General features: G+C 51.4%; 1 protein-coding gene across 6 annotated transcripts in view; it reads right to left on the bottom strand.

Annotated features, from left to right (window-relative positions):
• Positions 1-1,344: 1,344 nt before the first annotated feature.
• Positions 1,345-20,523, bottom strand: part of zcchc7 (zinc finger, CCHC domain containing 7) — a 122,488-nt gene continuing 103,309 nt past the window's right edge. For 5 of the 6 annotated variants that reach the window (XR_004206932.1, XR_004206931.1, XR_004206934.1 and 2 more), the window contains exons 9-10: positions 2,246-2,341; positions 1,345-1,462 (exon numbers count right to left, since the gene is read on the bottom strand). Coding sequence is in view for 1 of the 6 variants with exons in the window: in XM_031814830.1 (XP_031670690.1) it covers position 2,341 (1 nt within the window). In the remaining 5 variants the exon portion in view is untranslated. Of the gene's footprint in view, positions 1,463-2,244; positions 2,342-20,523 lie in introns of those variants that run through there. The other variant, XM_031814830.1, reaches the window with a different exon arrangement.

The following is a 20,523-nucleotide window of genomic DNA, read 5'->3' as shown; positions in this document are numbered from 1 at the left end:
GAGAGAGAGAGGAGAAGAGGAGAGAGGAGATAAGGAGGCGAGAGAGAGGACAGAGAGATGGATGGATGAGAGAGGGATGGACGAGAGAGAGAGAGGGATGGAGAGAAGGAGAGGATGGATGGAGGGGATGGAGAGAGAGAGGGAGGGATGGAGTGGTAGGGAGAGAGAGATGGAGAGATGGAGGGAGATAGAGAGATGGAGGCAGGAGAGATGGAGGGAGAGAGAGAGATGGAGGCAGAGAGATGGAGGGGAGAGAGAGATGGAGGCAGAGAGATGGAGGGGGAAAAGAGGAAGGGATGGTGATTAATTCACTGTATCTTGTAAATCTTCCCATCACTACATTAGTAAACAATTACCCCTCTATCTGTCTGTGCTGAGTTTAGTGTGTAATGAGGTGTCTGTGCTGAGTTTAGTGTGTAATGAGGTGTCTGAGCTGAGTTTAGTGTGTAATGAGGTGTCTGTGCTGAGTCTGTACTGAGTTTAGTGTGTAATGAGGTGTCTGTGCTGAGTTTAGTGTGTAATGAGGTGTCTGTACTGAGTTTAGTGTGTAATGAGGTGTCTGTGCTGAGTTTAGTGTGTAATGAGGTGTCTGTGCTGAGTTTAGTGTGTAATGAGGTGTCTGTGCTGAGTTTAGTGTGTAATGAGGTGTCTGAGCTGAGTTTAGTGTGTAATGAGGTGTCTGTGCTGAGTTTAGTGTGTAATGAGGTGTCTGTGCTGAGTTTAGTGTGTAATGAGGTGTCTGTGCTGAGTTTAGTGTGTAATGAGGTGTCTGAGCTGAGTTTAGTGTGTAATGAGGTGTCTGTGCTGAGTTTAGTGTGTAATGAGGTGTCTGTGCTGAGTTTAGTGTGTAATGAGGTGTCTGTGCTGAGTTTAGTGTGTAATGAGGTGTCTGTGCTGAGTTTAGTGTGTAATGAGGTGTCTGTGCTGAGTCTGTGCTGAGTTTAGTGTGTAATGAGGTGTCTGTGCTGAGTTTAGTGTGTAATGAGGTGTCTGTACTGAGTTTAGTGTGTAATGAGGTGTCTGTCTGTGTGTGTGTGTGTGTGTATTGAGGTGTGTGTGTGTGTGTATTGAAGTGTGTGTGTGTGTGTTTGTGTGTGTGTGTGTATTGAGGTGTGTGTGTGTGTATTGAAGTGTGTGTGTGTGTATTGAAGTGTGTGTGTGTGTGTATTGAGGTGTGTGTGTGTGTGTGTATTGAGGTGTGTGTGTGTGTGTGTATTGAGGTGTGTGTGTGTGTGTATTGAGGTGTGTGTGTGTGTGTGTGTGTATTGAGGTGTGTGTGTGTGTCTGTGTGTGTGTGTGTGTGTGTGTGTGTGTGTGTGTGTGTGTGTGTGTGTGTGTGTGTACCTTGAACTCTGAGCTGAGCTCGGTAATCTCGGTTGCGGATCGAGAGGCGAGAGTCATATTGGTTGATGAAGGGAGAGCTGGGGGGGAAACACCCAAACATCCTCCTCACTGAGCAGTCCTACACACACACACACACACACACACACACACACACACACACACACACACACACACACACACACAGAGACACAGAGACACAAACACACACACACAAACACCACACACACACACACACAAAGACACAAACACACACACACACAGAGACACAGAGACACAACACACACACAGAGACACAAACACACACACACACACACACACACAGAGACACAAACACACAGAGACACAAACACACACACACACAGAGACACAAACACACAGAGACACAAACACACACACACACACACACACACAGAGACACAAACACACAGAGACACAAACACACACACACACAGAGACACAAACACACAGAGACACAAACACACACACACACACACACACAGAGACACAAACACACAGAGACACAAACACACACACAGAGACACAAACACACAGAGACACAAACACACACACACACACACACACACACACACACACACACACACACACACACACACACACACAGTGACACACACAGTGACACACACAGTGACACACACAGTGACACCACACACACACACACACACACACACACACACACACAGTGACACACACAGTGACACACACACACACACACACACACAGTTAATATCCAGGCCAGTTCAGACAGTATTGTAGAGAGATGAATCAGGGAGTACTTCCCAAAATGGCCCCCTATTCCCTACATAGTGTACTACTTTTGACCAGAGGCCCTATGAGTAGTGCACTGTCTAGGGGATAGGGGACAGAGCGGACAGATACTCACAAATCCAAAATGTCCCCTGAGAGAACAGTTATAACAGCAGGGGTTGGTCTTGGCGCTGTCCTCTCCTTCTACCACCAGTACAGGACCTGACTTAGTCTGGGAGGGAGAGAGATACAGGAACTGACTTAGTCTGGGGGGAGGAGAGATACAGGACCTGACTTAGTCTGGGGGGGGGGGAGAGAGGAGAGATACAGGACCTGACTTAGTCTGGGGGGAGATACAGGACCTGACTTAGTCTAGGAGGGAGAGATACAGGACCTGACTTAGTCTGGGGGGAGATACAGGACCTGACTTAGTCTGGGGGGGGGGGGAGAGAGGAGAGATACAGGACCTGACTTAGTCTGGGGGGAGATACAGGACCTGACTTAGTCTGGGGGGAGATACAGGACCTGACTTAGTCTAGGAGGGAGAGATACAGGAACTGACTTAGTCTGGGAGGGAGAGAGATACAGGACCTGACTTAGTCTGGGGGGGGGGAGAGAGGAGAGATACAGGACCTGACTTAGTCTGGGGGGGAGATACAGGACCTGACTTAGTCTAGGAGGGAGAGATACAGGACCTGACTTAGTCTGGGGGGAGATACAGGACCTGACTTAGTCTGGGGGGGGGGGGAGAGAGGAGAGATACAGGACCTGACTTAGTCTGGGGGGAGATACAGGACCTGACTTAGTCTGGGGGGAGATACAGGACCTGACTTAGTCTAGGAGGGAGAGATACAGGACCTGACTTAGTCTGGGAGGGAGAGAGATACAGGACCTGACTTAGTCTGGGGGCAGGAGAGATACAGGACCTGAGTTAGTCTGGGAGGGAGAGAGATACAGGACCTGACTTAGTCTGGGGGCAGGAGAGATACAGGACCTGGCTTAGTCTAGGAGGGGAGAGATACAGGACCTGACTTAGTCTGGGGGTAGGAGAGATACAGGACCTGACTTAGTCTAGGAGGGGAGAGATACAGGACCTGACTTAGTCTGGGAGGGAGGGAGAGATACAGGACCTGACTTAGTCTGGGAGGGAGGGAGAGATATAGGAACTAACTTAGTCTGGGAGGGAGAGATACAGGACCTGACTTAGTCTGGGGGGAGAGATACAGGACCTGACTTAGTCTGGGGGGAGGGGAGATATAGGACCTGACTTAGTCTGGGGGGAGGGGAGAGATACAGGACCTGACTTAGTCTGGGGGGGAGAGATACAGGACCTGACTTAGTCTGGGAGGGGGGGAGAGATACAGGACCTGACTTAGTCTGGGAGGGGAGAGAGATACAGGACCTGACTTAGTCTGGGAGGGGAGAGAGGAGAGATACAGGACTTGACTTAGTCTGGGAGGGGAGAGATACAGGACCTGACTTAGTCTGGGAGGGACAGATACAGGACCTGACTTAGTCTGGGGGGAGAGATACAGGACCTGACATAGTCTGGGGGGGAGAGGAGAGATACAGGACCTGACTTAGTCTGGGGGGGAGAGGAGAGATACAGGACCTGACTTAGTCTGGGGGGAGGAGAGATACAGGACCTGACTTAGTCTGGGGGGGAGAGAGGAGAGATACAGGACCTGACTTAGTCTGGGGGGAGATACAGGACCTGACTTAGTCTGGGAGGGAGAGATACAGGACCTGACTTAGTCTGGGAGGGAGAGATACAGGACCTGACTTAGTCTGGGAGGGGAGAGATACAGGACCTGAGTTAGTCTGGGAGGGAGAGAGATACAGGACCTGACTTAGTCTGGGGGGAGGAGAGATACAGGACCTGACTTAGTCTAGGAGGGGAGAGATACAGGACCTGACTTAGTCTGGGAGGGGAGAGATACAGGACCTGACTTAGTCTGGGGGGAGGAGAGATACAGGACCTGACTTAGTCTAGGAGGGGAGAGATACAGGACCTGACTTAGTCTGGGAGGGGAGAGATACAGGACCTGACTTAGTCTGGGAGGGAGAGAGAGATACAGGACCTGACTTAGTCCGGGGGGGGAGAGATATAGGAACTAACTTAGTCTGGGAGGGGAGAGATACAGGACCTGACTTAGTCTGGGGGGGGGGGGAGATACAGGACCAGACTTAGTCTGGGGGGGAGAGATACAGGACCTGACTTAGTCTGGGAGGGGGGGAGAGATACAGGACCTGACTTAGTCTGGGAGGGGAGAGAGGAGAGATACAGGACCTGACTTAGTCTAGGAGGGGAGAGATACAGGACCTGACTTAGTCTGGGGGGAGAGATACAGGACCTGACATAGTCTGGGGGGGGAGAGGAGAGATACAGGACCTGACTTAGTCTGGGGGGGGAGAGGAGAGATACAGGACCTGACTTAGTCTGGGGGGGGGGGGGTAGAGGAGAGATACAGGACCTGACTTAGTCTGGGAGGGGAGAGATACAGGACCTGACTTAGTCTGGGAGGGGAGAGATACAGGACCTGACTTAGTCTGGGGGGGGGAGAGGAGAGATACAGGACCTGACTTAGTCTGGGGGGGGAGAGGAGAGATACAGGACCTGACTTAGTCTGGGGGGTTTAGAGGAGAGATACAGGACCTGACTTAGGCTGGTGGGGGGGAGAGGAGAGATACAGGACCTGACTTAGTCTGGTGGGGGGGGAGAGATACAGGATACATTTTGTTTTTTGCAGACTTTTCTTTCTATATTTAAAAGGCATTTCCGGCTACTGAGCCTCAACTTTTAATTTTCCCCCCAACCAACCTTGTCATGATGGCGGTAAACTTCTTCCCGCAGTTTATGTAACCACAACTGAATGCCCCCCCCCCCATAGATAATGACAAGCGGGAATAAATATCACCGAATGATGAAAACATTGGAATAAAGTTAGCTAACGCAAAAATGGAAAAACATCAAATTGTTGTTAACCGAAACTCTCAACTATTTCAGCATCGCTCTGAGACAAGTGTGGTCAACTATTACACACCACTCTGAGACAAGCGTGGTCAACTATTTCAGCACTGCTCTGAGACAAGCGTGGTCAACTATTTCAGCACCGTTCTGAGACAAGCGTGGTCAACTATTACACACTGCTCTGAGACAAGTGTGGTCAACAATTTCAGCATCGCTCTGAGACAAGCGTGGTCAACTATTACAGCATCGCTCTGAGACAAGTGTGGTCAACTATTACACACCACTCTGAGACAAGCGTGGTCAACTATTACACACTGTTCTGAGACAAGCGTGGTCAACTATTACACACTGCTCTGAGACAAGCGTGGTCAACTATTACAGCACCGCTCTGAGACAAGCGTGGTCAACTATTTCAGCACAGTTCTGAGACAAGTGTGGTCAACTATTACACACTGCTCTGAGACAAGCGTGGTCAACTATTACACACTGCTCTGAGACAAGCGTGGTCAACTATTACACACTGCTCTGAGACAAGCGTGGTCAACTATTTCAGCACTGCTCTGAGACAAGTGTGGTCAACTATTTCACATCGCTCTGAGACAAGCGTGGTCAACTATTTCACACTGCTCTGAGACAAGCGTGGTCAACTATTTCAGCACTGCTCTGAGACAAGTGTGGTCAACTATTTCACACCGCTCTGAGACAAGCGTGGTCAACTATTACACACCGCTCTGAGACAAGCGTGATCAACTATTACACACTGCTCTGAGACAAGCGTGGTCAACTATTTCAGCATCGCTCTGAGACAAGCGTGGTCAACTATTTCACACTGCTCTGAGACAAGCGTGGTCAACTATTTCAGCATTGCTCTGAGACAAGCGTGGTCAACTATTTCAGCATCGCTCTGAGACAAGCGTGGTCAACTATTTCAGCACTGTTCTGAGACAAGTGTGGTCAACTATTTCACACTGCTCTGAGACAAGGGTGGTCAACTATTACACACTGCTCTGAGACAAGTGTGGTCAACTATTACACACCGCTCTGAGACAAGCGTGGTCAACTATTACACACTGCTCTGAGACAAGCGTGGTCAACTATTTCACACTGCTCTGAGACAAGCGTGGTCAACTATTACACACCGCTCTGAGACAAGCGTGGTCAACTATTACACACTGCTCTGAGACAAGCGTGGTCAACTATTACACACCGCTCTGAGACAAGCGTGGTCAACTATTTCAGCACTGCTCTGAGACAAGTGTGGTCAACTATTTCACACCGCTCTGAGACAAGCGTGGTCAACTATTACACACCGTTCTGAGACAAGCGTGGTCAACTATTACACACCGTTCTGAGACAAGCGTGGTCAACTATTACACACCGTTCTGAGACAAGCCTGGTCAACTATTACACACTGCTCTGAGACAAGTGTGGTCAACTATTTCACACCGCTCTGAGACAAGCGTGGTCAACTATTACACACCGCTCTGAGACAAGCGTGGTCAACTATTACACACTGCTCTGAGACAAGCGTGGTCAACTATTTCAGCATCGCTCTGAGACAAGCGTGGTCAACTATTTCAGCACTGCTCTGAGACAAGCGTGGTCAACTATTTCAGCACCGTTCTGAGACAAGCGTGGTCAACTATTACACACTGCTCTGAGACAAGTGTGGTCAACAATTTCAGCATCGCTCTGAGACAAGCGTGGTCAACTATTACAGCATCGCTCTGAGACAAGTGTGGTCAACTATTACACACCACTCTGAGACAAGCGTGGTCAACTATTACACACTGTTCTGAGACAAGCGTGGTCAACTATTACACACTGCTCTGAGACAAGCGTGGTCAACTATTACAGCACCGCTCTGAGACAAGCGTGGTCAACTATTACACACTGCTCTGAGACAAGCGTGGTCAACTATTACACACTGCTCTGAGACAAGCGTGGTCAACTATTTCAGCACTGCTCTGAGACAAGTGTGGTCAACTATTTCACATCGCTCTGAGACAAGCGTGGTCAACTATTTCACACTGCTCTGAGACAAGCGTGGTCAACTATTTCAGCACTGCTCTGAGACAAGTGTGGTCAACTATTTCACACCGCTCTGAGACAAGCGTGGTCAACTATTACACACCGCTCTGAGACAAGCGTGATCAACTATTACACACTGCTCTGAGACAAGCGTGGTCAACTATTTCAGCATCGCTCTGAGACAAGCGTGGTCAACTATTTCACACTGCTCTGAGACAAGCGTGGTCAACTATTTCAGCATTGCTCTGAGACAAGCGTGGTCAACTATTTCAGCATCGCTCTGAGACAAGCGTGGTCAACTATTTCAGCACTGTTCTGAGACAAGTGTGGTCAACTATTTCACACTGCTCTGAGACAAGGGTGGTCAACTATTACACACTGCTCTGAGACAAGTGTGGTCAACTATTACACACTGCTCTGAGACAAGGGTGGTCAACTATTACACACTGCTCTGAGACAAGTGTGGTCAACTATTACACACCGCTCTGAGACAAGCGTGGTCAACTATTACACACTGCTCTGAGACAAGCGTGGTCAACTATTTCACACTGCTCTGAGACAAGCGTGGTCAACTATTACACACCGCTCTGAGACAAGCGTGGTCAACTATTACACACTGCTCTGAGACAAGCGTGGTCAACTATTACACACCGCTCTGAGACAAGCGTGGTCAACTATTTCAGCACTGCTCTGAGACAAGTGTGGTCAACTATTTCACACCGCTCTGAGACAAGCGTGGTCAACTATTACACACCGTTCTGAGACAAGCGTGGTCAACTATTACACACCGTTCTGAGACAAGCGTGGTCAACTATTACACACCGTTCTGAGACAAGCCTGGTCAACTATTACACACTGCTCTGAGACAAGTGTGGTCAACTATTTCACACCGCTCTGAGACAAGCGTGGTCAACTATTACACACCGCTCTGAGACAAGCGTGGTCAACTATTACACACTGCTCTGAGACAAGCGTGGTCAACTATTTCAGCATCGCTCTGAGACAAGCGTGGTCAACTATTTCACACTGCTCTGAGACAAGCGTGGTCAACTATTTCAGCACCGTTCTGAGACAAGCGTGGTCAACTATTACACACTGCTCTGAGACAAGTGTGGTCAACAATTTCAGCATCGCTCTGAGACAAGCGTGGTCAACTATTACAGCATCGCTCTGAGACAAGTGTGGTCAACTATTACACACCACTCTGAGACAAGCGTGGTCAACTATTACACACTGTTCTGAGACAAGCGTGGTCAACTATTACACACTGCTCTGAGACAAGCGTGGTCAACTATTACAGCACCGCTCTGAGACAAGCGTGGTCAACTATTTCAGCACAGTTCTGAGACAAGTGTGGTCAACTATTACACACTGCTCTGAGACAAGCGTGGTCAACTATTACACACTGCTCTGAGACAAGCGTGGTCAACTATTACACACTGCTCTGAGACAAGCGTGGTCAACTATTTCAGCACTGCTCTGAGACAAGTGTGGTCAACTATTTCACATCGCTCTGAGACAAGCGTGGTCAACTATTTCACACTGCTCTGAGACAAGCGTGGTCAACTATTTCAGCACTGCTCTGAGACAAGTGTGGTCAACTATTTCACACCGCTCTGAGACAAGCGTGGTCAACTATTACACACCGCTCTGAGACAAGCGTGATCAACTATTACACACTGCTCTGAGACAAGCGTGGTCAACTATTTCAGCATCGCTCTGAGACAAGCGTGGTCAACTATTTCACACTGCTCTGAGACAAGCGTGGTCAACTATTTCAGCATTGCTCTGAGACAAGCGTGGTCAACTATTTCAGCATCGCTCTGAGACAAGCGTGGTCAACTATTTCAGCACTGTTCTGAGACAAGTGTGGTCAACTATTTCACACTGCTCTGAGACAAGGGTGGTCAACTATTACACACTGCTCTGAGACAAGTGTGGTCAACTATTACACACCGCTCTGAGACAAGCGTGGTCAACTATTACACACTGCTCTGAGACAAGCGTGGTCAACTATTTCACACTGCTCTGAGACAAGCGTGGTCAACTATTACACACCGCTCTGAGACAAGCGTGGTCAACTATTACACACTGCTCTGAGACAAGCGTGGTCAACTATTACACACCGCTCTGAGACAAGCGTGGTCAACTATTTCAGCACTGCTCTGAGACAAGTGTGGTCAACTATTTCACACCGCTCTGAGACAAGCGTGGTCAACTATTACACACCGTTCTGAGACAAGCGTGGTCAACTATTACACACCGTTCTGAGACAAGCGTGGTCAACTATTACACACCGTTCTGAGACAAGCCTGGTCAACTATTACACACTGCTCTGAGACAAGTGTGGTCAACTATTTCACACCGCTCTGAGACAAGCGTGGTCAACTATTACACACCGCTCTGAGACAAGCGTGGTCAACTATTACACACTGCTCTGAGACAAGCGTGGTCAACTATTTCAGCATCGCTCTGAGACAAGCGTGGTCAACTATTTCACACTGCTCTGAGACAAGCGTGGTCAACTATTTCAGCATCGCTCTGAGACAAGCGTGGTCAACTATTTCAGCATCGCTCTGAGACAAGTGTGGTCAACTATTTCAGCACTGTTCTGAGACAAGTGTGGTCAACTATTTCACACTGCTCTGAGACAAGGGTGGTCAACTATTACACACTGCTCTGAGACAAGCGTGGTCAACTATTACACACCGCTCTGAGACAAGCGTGGTCAACTATTACACACCGCTCTGAGACAAGCGTGGTCAACTATTTCACACCGCTCTGAGACAAGCGTGGTCAACTATTACACACCGCTCTGAGACAAGCGTGGTCAACTATTTCAGCACTGCTCTGAGACAAGTGTGGTCAACTATTTCACACCGCTCTGAGACAAGCGTGGTCAACTATTACACACCGCTCTGAGACAAGCGTGGTCAACTATTACACACTGCTCTGAGACAAGCGTGGTCAACTATTTCAGCATCGCTCTGAGACAAGCGTGGTCAACTATTTCACACTGCTCTGAGACAAGCGTGGTCAACTATTTCAGCATCGCTCTGAGACAAGCGTGGTCAACTATTTCAGCATCGCTCTGAGACAAGCGTGGTCAACTATTTCAGCACTGTTCTGAGACAAGTGTGGTCAACTATTTCACACTGCTCTGAGACAAGCGTGGTCAACTATTACACACCGCTCTGAGACAAGCGTGGTCAACTATTACACACTGCTCTGAGACAAGCGTGGTCAACTATTACCACACCGCTCTGAGACAAGCGTGGTCAACAATTTCAGCACTGCTCTGAGACAAGTGTGGTCAACTATTTCACACTGCTCTGAGACAAGCGTGGTCAACTATTACACACCGTTCTGAGACAAGCGTGGTCAACTATTACACACCGTTCTGAGACAAGCGTGGTCAACTATTACACACCGTTCTGAGACAAGCGTGGTCAACTATTACACACTGCTCTGAGACAAGCGTGGTCAACTATTACACACCGTTCTGAGACAAGCGTGGTCAACTATTTCACACCGTTCTGAGACAAGCGTGGTCAACTATTACACACTGCTCTGAGACAAGCGTGGTCAACTATTACAGCATCGCTCTGAGACAAGCTGGGTCAACTATTTCACACTGCTCTGAGACAAGCGTGGTCAACTATTACACACCGCTCTGATTCCCCACACGTCTCATAAACCTAATATATCAAAGCCCCTCCCTATTCTCTCCCCCCATCCCTCCCTCCTCTTCTCACCCCTCCCTATTCCCTCGATTCACTCCCCCCCTCTCCTCATCCCTCACTCAATCCATCCATCCTCTCCTCATCCCTCCCCATTCTCTCCCCCCTCATCCCTCACTCCATCCTCTCCTCATCCCTCCCCATTCTCTCCCCCCTCATCCCTCACTCCATCCATCCATCCATCCTCTCCTCATCCCTCCCCATTCTCTCCCCCCTCATCCCTCACTCCATCCATCCATCCTCTCCTCATCCCTCACTCCATCCATCCATCCTCTCCTCATCCCTCACTCCATCCATCCATCCTCTCCTCATCCCTCCCCATTCTCTCCCCCCTCATCCCTCACTCCATCCATCCATCCTCTTCTCACCCCTCCCTATTCTCTCCATTCTCTCTCTGATGGTGTGATTGCAAATCATATCCTCCCAATGCACCGTATCTATTAAATATAGCTCTCCTTCCATCCTCTCATCCCTCCCTCCCTCCTCTCCTCATCCCTCCCTTCCCCTCCTCCCCCTCTCCTCATCCCTCCCTCCCTTCCCATCATCCCCCCTCCTCTCTCTCTGCTTCATACACCCCCATCTCTTCCCCCCTCCCCTCCTCCTCTCTCATCTCCTCCCCCTTCCTCCCTCTCTCATCTCCTCCTCCCCTCTCTCTCATCTCCTCCCCCCTCCCCTCCTCTCTCTATCATCTCCTCCCCCCTCCCCTCCTCTCTCTCATCTCCTCCCCCCCTCCCCTCCTCTCTCTCATCTCCTCCCCCCCTCCCCTCCTCTCTCTCATCTCCTCCCCTCTCTCTCTCTCATCTCCTCCCCCCTCCCCTCCTCCCTCTCTGCTTCACACCCCCACCCCCCCCATCTCCACACCCTGGTTTTCTCCCTCCCTCTCTCACCTCCTCCCCCCTCCCCTCCTCCCTCATCTCACCTCCCCATCTCCTCCCCCCTCCCCTCCTCCCTCATCTCACCCCCCCATCTCCACACCCTGGTTTTCTCCCTCCCTCTCTTTTCCACTTGAGTAGTTTCAGGACAGAGAGGATGAATGCTATTAGAGAGGCATGGCATTATCAGGTCACACCGGCCGGCCGGCTGGCCCCATCTCCATCACAAAGACACACACACAAACACACACACTCTTTAGGAGATCACAGCCCCATGTCCCGACCCCCTTCACCCCATCCAGCTCATCTCTCATGTAAATTGGCTGTAGGTCTCTTTCTCTCTTCTCTTGCTCTCCCGCTCTGTCAACCTCTCCTCCTCTCTCTGTGTTTCTCTCTCTCTCTGTCTCTCTCCATCTCTCTCTCTCTTTCTCTCTCTCTCTCTCTGTCTCCCTCCCTCTCTCTCTCTCTCCGTCTCTCTCTCTCCGTCTCTCTCTCTCTCTCTGTCTCTCTCTCTCTCCTTCTCTCTCTCCGTCTCTCTCTCTCCGTCTCTCTCTCTCTCTGTCTCTCTCTCTCCGTCTCTCTCTCTCTCTCTCCTTCTCTCTCTCTCTGTCTCTCTCTCTCTCTCTCCTTCTCTCTCTCTCTGTCTCTCTCTCTCTCTCTCCTTCTCTCTCTCCGTCTCTCTCTCTCCGTCTCTCTCTCTCTCTCCTTCTCTCTCTCTCTGTCTCTCTCTCCTTCTCTCTCTCCGTCTCTCTCTCTCCGTCTCTCTCTCTCCGTCTCTCTCTCTCTCCGTCTCTCTCTCTCTCCGTCTCTCTCTCTCTCCGTCTCTCTCTCTCTCCGTCTCTCTCTCTCTCCGTCTCTCTCTGTCTCTCTCTCCCTGTCTCTCTCTCTGACCTTGGGTTCCTCTTATCTCCAAACTCTGATTCAGCAGAGAAGAGAAAGGGACCAAAGACAGAAATAGAGAATAGAAATGCCAATCCCCTCCTTTCCCATCAACCGGTGATAATGACAGTCATAGCTTCTGTGTGTGTTTGTCTCAGACAATATTAATTAAGGGGATAAACCCCTCCCTCTCTCATTCTCGCTCCCGCGCTTCCTATCTTCAGGGTCTGAAGCTGAGGGGGAGATATGGGTGAGGGCTGAGGGGGGAGAGAAGGGTGAGGGCTGAGGGGGGAGAGAAGGGTGAGGGCTGAGGGGGGAGATATGGGTGAGGGCTGAGGGGGGAGAGAAGGGTGAGGGCTGAGGGGGGAGAGAAGGGTGAGGGATGAGATATGGGTGAGGTCTGAGGGGGGAGATAAGGGTGAGGTCTGTAGGGGGAGATATGGGTGAGGGCTGATGATATGGGTGAGGGCTGAAGGGGGAGAGAAGGGTGAGGGCTGAGGGGGAGAGAGGGGTGAGGGCTGAGGGGGAGATATGGGTGAGGGCTGAGAGAAGGGTGAGACAAAGAGCACTCCTGTTTTTTCGAGGTTACGGGGGTGGGAGGTCAGGGTGAGAGGTCAGGGTGAGAGGTTAGGGTGAGGGGGGTGAAAGATCAGGGTGAGGGGGTGAAAGATCAGGGTGAGGGGGATGAGAGGTCAGGGTGAGAGGTCAGGGTGAGGGCGGTGAGAGGTCAGGCTGAGAGGGATGAGAGGTCAGGGTGAGAGGTCAGGGTGAGGGGGGTGACAGGTCAGGGTGAGGGGGGTGAGAGGTTAGGGTGAGGGGGGTGAAAGATCAGGGTGAGGGGGATGAGAGGTCAGGGTGAGAGGTCAGGGTGAGGGGGGTGACAGGTCAGGGTGAGGGCGGTGAGAGGTCAGGCTGAGAGGTCAGGGTGAGGGGGGTGACAGGTCAGGGTGAGGGGGATGAGAGGTCAGGGTGAGAGGTCAGGGTGAGGGGGGTGACAGGTCAGGGTGAGGGGGATGAGAGGTCAGGGTGAGAGGTCAGGGTGAGGGGGGTGACAGGTCAGGGTGAGGGGGGTGAGAGGTCAGGGTGACAGGTCAAGGTGAGGGGGATGAGAGGTCAGGGTGAGGGGATGAGAGGTCAGGGTGAGGGAGGTGAGAGGTCAGGGTGAGGGGGGTGAGAGGTCAGGGTGAGAGGGATGAGAGGTCAGGGTGAGGGAGGTGTGAGGTCAGGGTGAGGGGGATGAGAGGTCAGGGTGAGAGGTCAGGGTGAGGGAGGTGAGAGGTCAGGGTGAGGGGGATGAGAGGTCAGGGTGAGAGGTCAGGGTGAGGGGGTGAGAGATCAGGGTGAGGGGGATGAGAGGTCAGGGTGAGAGGTCAGGGTGAGGGGAGTGACAGGTCAGGGTGAGGGGGGTGAGAGGTCAGGGTGAGGGGGGTGAGAGATCAGGGTGAGGGGGATGAGAGGTCAGGGTGAGAGGTCAGGGTGAGAGGTCAGGGTGAGGGGGGTGACAGGTCAGGGTGAGGGCGGTGAGAGGTCAGGCTGAGAGGGATGAGAGGTCAGGGTGAGGGGGGTGAGAGGTCAGGGTGAGGGGGATGAGAGGTCAGGGTGAGGGGGTGAGAGGTCAGGGTGAGAGGGATGAGAGGTCAGGGTGAGGGGGTGAGAGGTCAGGGTGAGGGGGGTGAGAGGTTAGGGTGAGGGGGGTGAGAGGTCAGGGTGAGGGGGATGAGAGGTCAGGGTGAGAGGTCAGGGTGAGGGGGGTGAGAGGTCAGGGTGAGGGGGTGAGGGGGGCCTGAGATCCCCATCCCCCCATGTCCATATAATTAATCCTAGATCCCCATCTCAGGCCCCCCTTGTCCATATAATTCATCCTAGATCCCCATCTCAGGCCCCCCCCTGTCCATATAATTCATCCTAGATCCCCATCTCAGGCCCCCCCCCTGTCCATATAATTCATCCTAGATCCCCATCTCAGCCCCCCCCCCCCCCCCTGTCCATATAATTCATGCTAGATCCCCATCTCAGGCCCCCGTGTCCATATAATTCATCCTAGATCCCCCCCCCCTGTCCATATAATTCATCCTAGATCCCCATCTCAGTATCCATATAATTCATCCTAGATCCCCATCTCAGCCCCCCCCCCCCCCCCCGTCCATATAATTCATCCTAGATCCCCATCTCAGGCCCCCCGTGTCCATATAATTAATCCTAGATCCCCCCCCCCCCTGTCCATATAATTCATCCTAGATCCCCATCTCAGTATCCATATAATTCATCCTAGATCCCCATCTCAGGACCCCCCTGTCCATATAATTCATCCTAGATCCCCATCTCAGGCCCCCGTGTCCATATAATTCATCCTAGATCCCCCCCCCCTGTCCATATAATTCATCCTAGATCCCCATCTCAGTATCCATATAATTCATCCTAGATCCCCATCTCAGGACCCCCGTGTCCATATAATTCATCCTAGATCCCCCCCCCCTGTCCATATAATTCATCCTAGATCCCCATCTCAGTATCCATATAATTCATCCTAGATCCCCATCTCAGTATCCATATAATTCATCCTAGATCCCCCCCCCCTGTCCATATAATTCATCCTAGATCCCCATCTCAGTATCCATATAATTCATCCTAGATCCCCATCTCAGGCCCCCCGTGTCCATACAATTCATCCTAGATCCCCCCCCCCTGTCCATATAATTCATCCTAGATCCCCATCTCAGTATCCATATAATTCATCCTAGATCCCCATCTCAGGCCCCCCCTGTCCATATAATTCATCCTAGATCCCCATCTCAGGACCCCCCTGTCCATATAATTCATGGTACTTGGGACAGCAGTATAATGGCTATGATTCCCCAGCGGTGAAAGGTCCCGCGGGGTTCAGTTGGTAGAGCATGGTACTTGTGACAGCAGGGTTGTGGGTTCGATTCCCAACGGGGGACCAGTACGAAAAAGCGGGTACAGCGCTTTCAGAAGGTATTTATACTACATTTCCCTTGTTACAGCCCCCAAGTCAAAAAAACATTCACTTGTCTTTGCCAATGACAAGCATACCCATAACATGATGCAGCCACCACCATGCTTGAACATACAGAGAGTGGGACTCAGTCATGCGTTAAGTTAATTTCTGTAGTTCTATTCGGGTGAAGGAGGAGGTCGGCCATGTCAGATCTCAGACAGAAACACCACGGCGGCCATGTTGGATCCCCATGGGCCGGACGGACCAATAAAGGAGTCCACGGAATGTTCAGTCGGTGTGGACACAACCAGCCATCCGTAGCGACACACACACACACACCCACACACCCACACACACCACACACACACACACACACACACACACACACACTGAGCTGTACTCTCTTCGGATTCTTGGTTTGGCTGGAGGCAAAGCCCTGTTAATCCTAAAGCCCACACTGTTATACCCAACACACACACACACACCACACACACACACACACACACCACACACACACACACACCACACACACACACACACACACACACACACACACCACACACACACACACGAGGGCTGGGTGGTATAGCGTATTTGACTATATACTGGTATTTGATGCATGGACCGGATTGGGTTTCAACTTGACCTTCTATAAATGGCATTTAAGTATTTTCCTCCTCTGTCGTCTACCTGAGTCCCCCCCCTCTGTCGTCTACCTGAATCCCCCCCCTCTGTCTGCTACCTGAGTCCCCCCCCTCTGTCGTCTACCTGAGTCCCCCCCCTCTGTCTGCTACCTGAGTCCCCCCCCCCTCTGTCGTCTACCTGACTCCCCCCCCCTCTGTCTGCTACCTGAGTCCCCCCCCCTCTGTCGTCTACCTGAGTCCCCCCCCCTCTGTCTGCTACCTGAGTCCCCCCCCCTCTGTCGTCTACCTGAGTCCCCCCCCTCTGTCGTCTACCTGAGTCCCCCCCCTGTCTGCTACCTGAATCCCCCCCCCTCTGTCTGCTACCTGAGTCGCCCCCCCCTCTGTCGTCTACCTGAGCCCCCCCCCTCTGTCGTCCACCTGAGTCCCCCCCCTCTGTCGTCTACCTGAGTCCCCCCCCTCTGTCGTCTACCTGAGTCCCCCCCTCTGCCTGCTACCTGAGTCCCCCCCCTCTGTCGTCTACCTGAGTCCTCACTCTTCCCCCTCCTCATCCCTCTGCTACCTGAGTCCTCACTCTTCCTCATCCCTCTGCTACCTGAGTCCTCACTCTTCCTCATCCCTCTGCTACCTGAGTCCTCACTCTTCCTCATCCCTCTGCTACCTGAGTCCTCACTCTTCCCCCTCCTCATCCCTCTGCTACCTGAGTCCTCACTCTTCCCCCTCCTCATCCCTCTGCTACCTGAGTCCTCACTCTTCCTCATCCCTCTGCTACCTGAGTCCTCACTCTTCCTCATCCCTCTGCTACCTGAGTCCTCACTCTTCCTCAATTCTCTGCTACCTGAGTCCTCACTCTTCCTCATCCCTCTGCTACCTGAGTTCTCACTCTTCCTCATCCCTCTGCTACCTGAGTCCTCACTCTTCCTCATCCCTCTGCTACCTGAGTCCTCACTCTTCCTCATCCCTCTGCTACCTGAGTCCTCACTCTCCCCCCTCTGTCTGCTACCTGAGTCCCCCCCCCCTCCTCTGTCTGCTACCTGAGTCCTCTCTCCCCCCTCCTCTGTCTGCTACCTGAGTCCTCACTCTTCCCCCTCTGTCTGCTACATGAGTCTCTCTCTCCCCCCCCCTCCTCTGTCTGCTACCTGAGTCCTCTCCCCCCTCCTCTGTCTGCTACCTGAGTCCTCTCTCCCCCCGCCTCCTGTCTGCTACCTGAGTCCTCTCTCCCCCCTCCTCCTGTCTGCTACCTGAGTCCTCTCCCCCCCCTCCCTCCTCCTCTGTCTGCTACCTGAGTCCTCTCCCCCCTCCTCCTCCTCCTGTCTGCTACCTGAGTCCTCTCCCCCCCCTCCTCCTCCTCCTGTCTGCTACCTGAGTCCTCTCCCCCCTCCTCCTCCTCCTGTCTGCTACCTGAGTCCTCTCCCCCCCCTCCTCCTCCTCCTGTCTGCTACCTGAGTCCTCTCCCCCCTCCTCTGTCTGCTACCTGAGTCCTCTCTCCCCCCTCCTCCTCCTCTGTCTGCTACCTGAGTCCTCTCTCCCCCCTCCTCCTCTGTCTGCTACCTGAGTCCTCTCTCCCCCCTCCTCCTGTCTGCTACCTGAGTCCTCTCTCCCTCCTCCTCTGTCTGCTACCTGAGTCCTCTCTCCCTCCTACTCTGTCTGCTACCTGAGTCCTCTCTCTTCCCCCCTCCTCCTCTGTCTGCTACCTGAGTCCTCACTCTTCCCCCCCTCCTCCTCTGTCTGCTACCGGAGTCCTCTCTCCTCCTCTGTCAGCTATCTGAGTGCTCACTCTTCCCACCTCCTTCTCTGTCTGCTACCTGAGTCCTCACTCTCCCCCCCCCTCCTCTGTCTGCTCCCAGAGTCCTCACTCATCCCCCCTCCTCCTCTGTCTGCTACCGGAGTCCTCACTCTTCCCCCCTCCTCCTCTGTCTGCTACCTGAGTCCTCTCTCCTCCCTCCTCCTCTGTCAGCTATCTGAGTGCTCACACTCCCTGGGCCACTCAAGGACATTGACACTTGTCCTGAAACCACTTCTGTGTGCCAAGACAACACAGAAGTCGTTGTCCTGTTGGAAGGTGAACCTTCACCCCATTCTGAGGTCCTGAGTGCTCTGGAGCAGGTTTTCATCAAGGACCTCTCTGTACTTTACTCCGTTCATCTTTGTCCTCGATCCTGACTAGTCTCCCAGTCCCTGAAAAACATCCCCACAGCATGATGCTGCCACCACCATGCTTCACCTTAGGGATGGTGCCATGTTTCCTCCAGACGTGACGCTTGGCTTTCAGGCCAAAGAGTTCAATCTTGGTTTCATCAGACCAGAGAATCTTGTTTCTCATGGTCTGAGAGTCTTTAGGTGCCTTTTGGCAAACTCCAAGCGGGCTTGTCATGTGCCTTTTACTGAGGAGTGGCTTCTGTCTGGCCATTGGTGGAGTGCTGCAGAGATGTTGTCCTTCTGGAAGGTTCTCCCATCTCCACAGAGGAACTCTGGAGCTCAGTTAGAGTGACTATTGGGTTCTTGGTCACCTCCCTGACCAAGGCCCTTCTCCCCCGATTGCTCAGTTTGGCCGGGCGGCTCTATGAAGAGTCTTGGTGGTTCCAAACTTCTTCCATTTCAGAATGATGGAGGCCCCTGTGTTCTTGGGGACCTGCAGAAATGTTTTGGTACCCTTCCCCAGATCTGTGCCTCGACACAATCCTGTCTCTGAGCTCTACGGACAATTCCTTCAACCTCTTGGCTTGGTTTTTGCTCTGACCTGCACTGTTAACTGTGTGCCTTTCCAAATCATGTCCAATCAATTGAATTTACCACAGGTGGACTCCGATCAAGTTGTAGAAACATCTCAGGGATGATCAATGGAAACAGGATGCACCTGAACTTTATTTCTAGTCTCACAGCAAAGGGTCTGAATACTGATGTAAATAAGGTATTTCTGATTTTAATACATTTGCTAACTTTTCAAAAACACCTGTTTTTTTCTCTCGCTTTGTCATTATGGGGTATTGTGATGTCATTATGGGGTATTGTGATGTCATTATGGGGTATTGTGATGTCATGATGGGGTATTGTGATGTCATGATGGGGTATTGTGATGTCTTATTGGGGTATTGTGATGTCATTATGGGATATTGGGGTGTCTTATTGGATATTGTGATGTCATTATTGGGTATTGTGATGTCATTATTGGGTATTGTGATGTCATTATGGGGTATTGTGATGTCATTATGGGGTATTGTGATGTCATTATGGGGTATTGTGATGTCTTATTGGGTTATTGTGATGTCATTTTGGGTATTGTGATGTCATTATGGGGTATTGTGATGTCTTATTGGGTATTGGGGTGTCTTATTGGGTATTGTGATGTCATTATGGGGTATTGTGATGTCATTATGGGGTATTGTGATGTCATTATGGGGTATTGTGATGTCTTATTGGGTTATTGTGATGTCATTTTGGGTATTGTGATGTCATTATGGGGTATTGTGATGTCTTATTGGGTATTGGGGTGTCTTATTGGGTATTGTGATGTCATTATGGGGTATTGTGATGTCATTATGGGGGAATTGTGATGTCATTATGGGGGAATTGTGATGTCATTATGGGGGTATTGTGATGTCATTATGGGGTATTGTGATGTCATTATGGGGTATTGTGATGTCTTATTGGGGTATTGTGATGTCATTATGGGGTATTGTGATGTCATTATGGGGTATTGTGATGTCATTATGGGATATTGAGGTGTAGATTAATGAGGACATTTTTATTAATTGAATCCATTTCAGAATAAGGCTGTAACGTAACAAAATGTGGAAAACGGGGCCTGAATACTTCTGGATAAACTGTTAGGATTAAATATTACATCAAATGCATTTATAAATCCCTTTTTAAATCAACATAATGAAACCGAGGTTGAACTTGAATGTTATTTAATCCTCTGTCATTTGTAGCGATTCAGCATCACAGATGGGTTTGTTGTGAGGGGGGGGGGGGTTGCTGGTATCAGAGAGGGGTGTAAAGGCCCTCTCTTTGTGTCTGCCTGGTTCACAAAGCCCTTAACCCCCTGCCACACACTGGGTGTGGAGGAGAGAGAGGGGTGGAGGAGAGAGAGGGGTGGAGGAGAGAGAGGGATGGAGGAGAGAGAGGGATGGAGGAAGGAGAGAGGGATGGAGGAGAGAGAGGGATGGAGGAGAGAGAGGGATGGAGGAGAGAGAGGGGTGGAGGAGAGAGGGGTGGAGGGAAGGAGAGAGAGGGATGGAGGAGAGAGGGATGGAGGAGAGAGAGGGATGGAGGAGAGAGAGGGATGGAGGAGAGAGAGGGATGGAGGAGAGAGAGGGAT

Source organism: Oncorhynchus kisutch, unplaced genomic scaffold (assembly GCF_002021735.2).
Source record: "Oncorhynchus kisutch isolate 150728-3 unplaced genomic scaffold, Okis_V2 Okis07a-Okis12b_hom, whole genome shotgun sequence".
NCBI lineage: Eukaryota > Metazoa > Chordata > Actinopteri > Salmoniformes > Salmonidae > Oncorhynchus > Oncorhynchus kisutch.
Note: the sequence above shows the minus strand (reverse complement) of the source record. Positions and strands in the feature narration are given on the sequence as shown.